The sequence below is a fragment of the Priapulus caudatus genome, unplaced genomic scaffold (assembly GCF_000485595.1).
Source record: "Priapulus caudatus unplaced genomic scaffold, Priapulus_caudatus-5.0.1 Scaffold3049, whole genome shotgun sequence".
NCBI classification, from domain to species: Eukaryota; Metazoa; Priapulida; class Priapulimorpha; order Priapulimorphida; family Priapulidae; genus Priapulus; species Priapulus caudatus.
Genome location: NW_014580110.1, coordinates 1 through 618, shown reverse-complemented (window position 1 = coordinate 618; position 618 = coordinate 1). Strand labels below are relative to the sequence as shown.

Below are 618 nucleotides of genomic sequence, written 5' to 3'. Positions count from 1 at the left end.
ATAATTTTGATTCGTTATAAGGCTGCTATAATACTAGTACGCTTACCTCTTGCCTGTCTGCGAAGGACTTCATCATCATCTGTGCCATTGTTTCAGCACGCAAGCATCACCGGTCGCTGAACTCTCCACCCATTCATTACCCACATATATAATATAATAATATATATATTATATTAAGATAGTACTAATAAGATAACTTGTATTATAACTAATCCGGCGTTAACGTTGACCCCGCATTGTTTCAGCGCGCAAGCATCACCGGCCGCTGAAGTCTGAGCACGCTCACGCGCCACGCTCGCTGTTCGACCGGCCCGCGGCTGCCGTACTGAAAGCTCGCCGCGACGCCAAGCTACATCGCCTCAAACCCTCGCTGCCGGAACCCTGCGCCGACAAACCTGAGTGGCTCATCTTCGAGGACTGGGCACTGCTGCAGGTAGGGGGCGCTGCTGCAGGTAGGGGGCGCTGCTGCAGGTAGGGGGCGCTGCTGCGGGTAGGGGGCGCTGCTGCAGGTAGGGGGCGCTGCAGTGGGTAGGGGGCGCTGCCGCGGGTAGGGGGTGCTGCTGCAGGTAGGGGCGCTGCTGTAGGTAGGGGGCGCTGCTGTAGGTAGGGGTCTGTGAA

The 618-nt window shown here is 56.3% G+C and overlaps 1 protein-coding gene across 1 annotated transcript in view; it reads left to right on the top strand.

Annotated features, from left to right (window-relative positions):
• Positions 1-433, top strand: part of LOC106819258 (helicase domino-like) — a gene marked incomplete at its 3' end in the record, with an annotated part of 8,576 nt that extends 8,143 nt beyond the window's left edge. The window contains exon 5 of the mRNA XM_014823904.1: positions 246-433. Within this exon, the coding sequence (XP_014679390.1) occupies positions 246-433 (188 nt within the window). The remainder of the gene's footprint in view (positions 1-245) is intronic.
• Between the last annotated feature and the right edge of the window lie 185 nt (positions 434-618).